The sequence below is a fragment of the Elephantulus edwardii genome, unplaced genomic scaffold, assembly GCF_000299155.1.
Source record: "Elephantulus edwardii isolate Elephantulus edwardi_28Jun2011 unplaced genomic scaffold, EleEdw1.0 scaffold00573, whole genome shotgun sequence".
NCBI classification, from domain to species: domain Eukaryota; kingdom Metazoa; phylum Chordata; class Mammalia; order Macroscelidea; family Macroscelididae; genus Elephantulus; species Elephantulus edwardii.
The window spans coordinates 34625-36249 of record NW_006400323.1 but is presented as its reverse complement, the minus strand read 5'-3'; the positions used below and the strand labels follow the sequence as shown (position 1 = coordinate 36249).

Below are 1625 nucleotides of genomic sequence, written 5' to 3'. Positions count from 1 at the left end.
CTCTTCTCCAGCACCACAGCAGTTGAGTGTTCTATTTTTAAAAAATTCTTGTGTTTCCTTAGAATTATAATCAGAAACATTATCAGTTTTAAGACTTGGTAGAGGCCATGGCCATCTTCCCTGTGTTGTATGAACACGGTTTGGAACGCGGCCCGGATTCGAATCTGAAATAAATTCCCTCTTGCCCTTGAAAAAAAAAAAAAAAAAAGACTTGGTAGAAGACCCATCACAGTAGAAGTTTCAATTAAATGTTGAATTTCATACTCTTAATTTTCCTCTTGTAAAGCTGTGGCCCATTCAAAGCCTAAAAAAAATAGCAGTAGTCTCATGGACATACTGTGATTTCCCAAATGATGGACTATGGGTCACATACATTTGCCATAATACATCTTCAATCCCTACCTGAAAACCCCATGAAGGTTGATTTTGGTTTTTTGACTCCACCCACTTGTAGGTGACAATGTAGGCTCTTGTGCACGCTGCTCTCTCTCTATCGGGTCACTTCTTGAACATGGGACCTGCCCCCTCTACTCCCCTGGAGACCTGGGTTGTCCATGAGTTTGTGGGAAAGGAATTAAGTGTGGTGTGCTTAGTTAATTTCATGCATCGGAACAATGACCTAGCATGACAGGAGAAGAATCAATGCCTTTCACTTTGTGAGGCTGGGGATGTATATTGAGCTGCTAAGATTACAAACAGGTCTGACCTAGAGAAGGTGAAACCAATATGCTCTCTGGAGGCATGGAGTTTGAGGCTTTGATATTTGGGATGAAGGCAGGAGGAATCAATCTTTGGAGAAAAGGATATTATGCTTGGAAGGGTAGAGGGGACGTGAACTTGAGGAAGACTGTAGATGAGATGGATCAAGACAATAACTGGGGTCATAAATGTTTTCAAAACAGATTGGCTCAGGATGGACCAGTCTTCAGAGCTAGGGAGGTCACTATGAGTGGTAGTGATAAGAGAACACATAAGAACAATTAATTACGTACTTGAAATCTCGAGTTTAGTCAGAAAACCCTCCCCCACTTGAGGGTCACCTCTTTTTTCCGCTTTGACTAAATGAGAAAGAGTTTAGGGGAAATAAACAGGACCCCAAACTCCAGTGTCAGCGGAACTCAAGACGTCACCGGAAAATTAGGTCTTTGTTTCCGCCCGGACCCCTTTTTCTGAGACTCCAGGAATCGCAGCGGCCGGAAGAGAAGCGTGCTCGTTCCCATGAGCTGTCGCTTCCGTCTTTCCTGCTCTTCTGGCGCGTTTTTTACTTTATTCTTTACATTGATGGTCACTGACGAGCGGGTGACCGCAGGTTCCAAATACGGTGCGGCCGCCCCCGCGGTCCCACCGTGTCCGGCGTGTCCCGGAGCCCCGGGCCTTCCTCTCCTCCGCCAGCCGCCGCTTCGCGCCATTCCCGCCCCCCGCTTCGCGCCATTCCCGCCCCCCGCGGCCTCAGCTGCCCACTGTCCAAAGCGGCCCTGCTCAGGACGGTCCTCGGCCAGGAGGTGAGTGTGCACGGAGAACCAGGGTAGTGGTCAGTTCCTGGGGGGTGAGGAGGTGAGTGTGCGCGGAGGACCAGGGTGGGGGTCAGTCCCCGGGGGGAGGGGGTCAGGAGGTGAGTGTGCGCG

At 49.2% G+C, this 1625-nt stretch overlaps 1 protein-coding gene across 1 annotated transcript in view; it reads left to right on the top strand.

Moving 5' to 3' along the window:
• The window catches only part of LOC102876611 (zinc finger protein 540-like), a 9806-nt gene extending 8584 nt beyond the window's left edge, over positions 1-1222 (top strand). Inside the window, exon 6 of the mRNA XM_006903339.1 lies at positions 1182-1222. Within this exon, the coding sequence (XP_006903401.1) occupies positions 1182-1222 (41 nt within the window). The remainder of the gene's footprint in view (positions 1-1181) is intronic.
• The last annotated feature ends 403 nt before the right edge of the window (positions 1223-1625 follow it).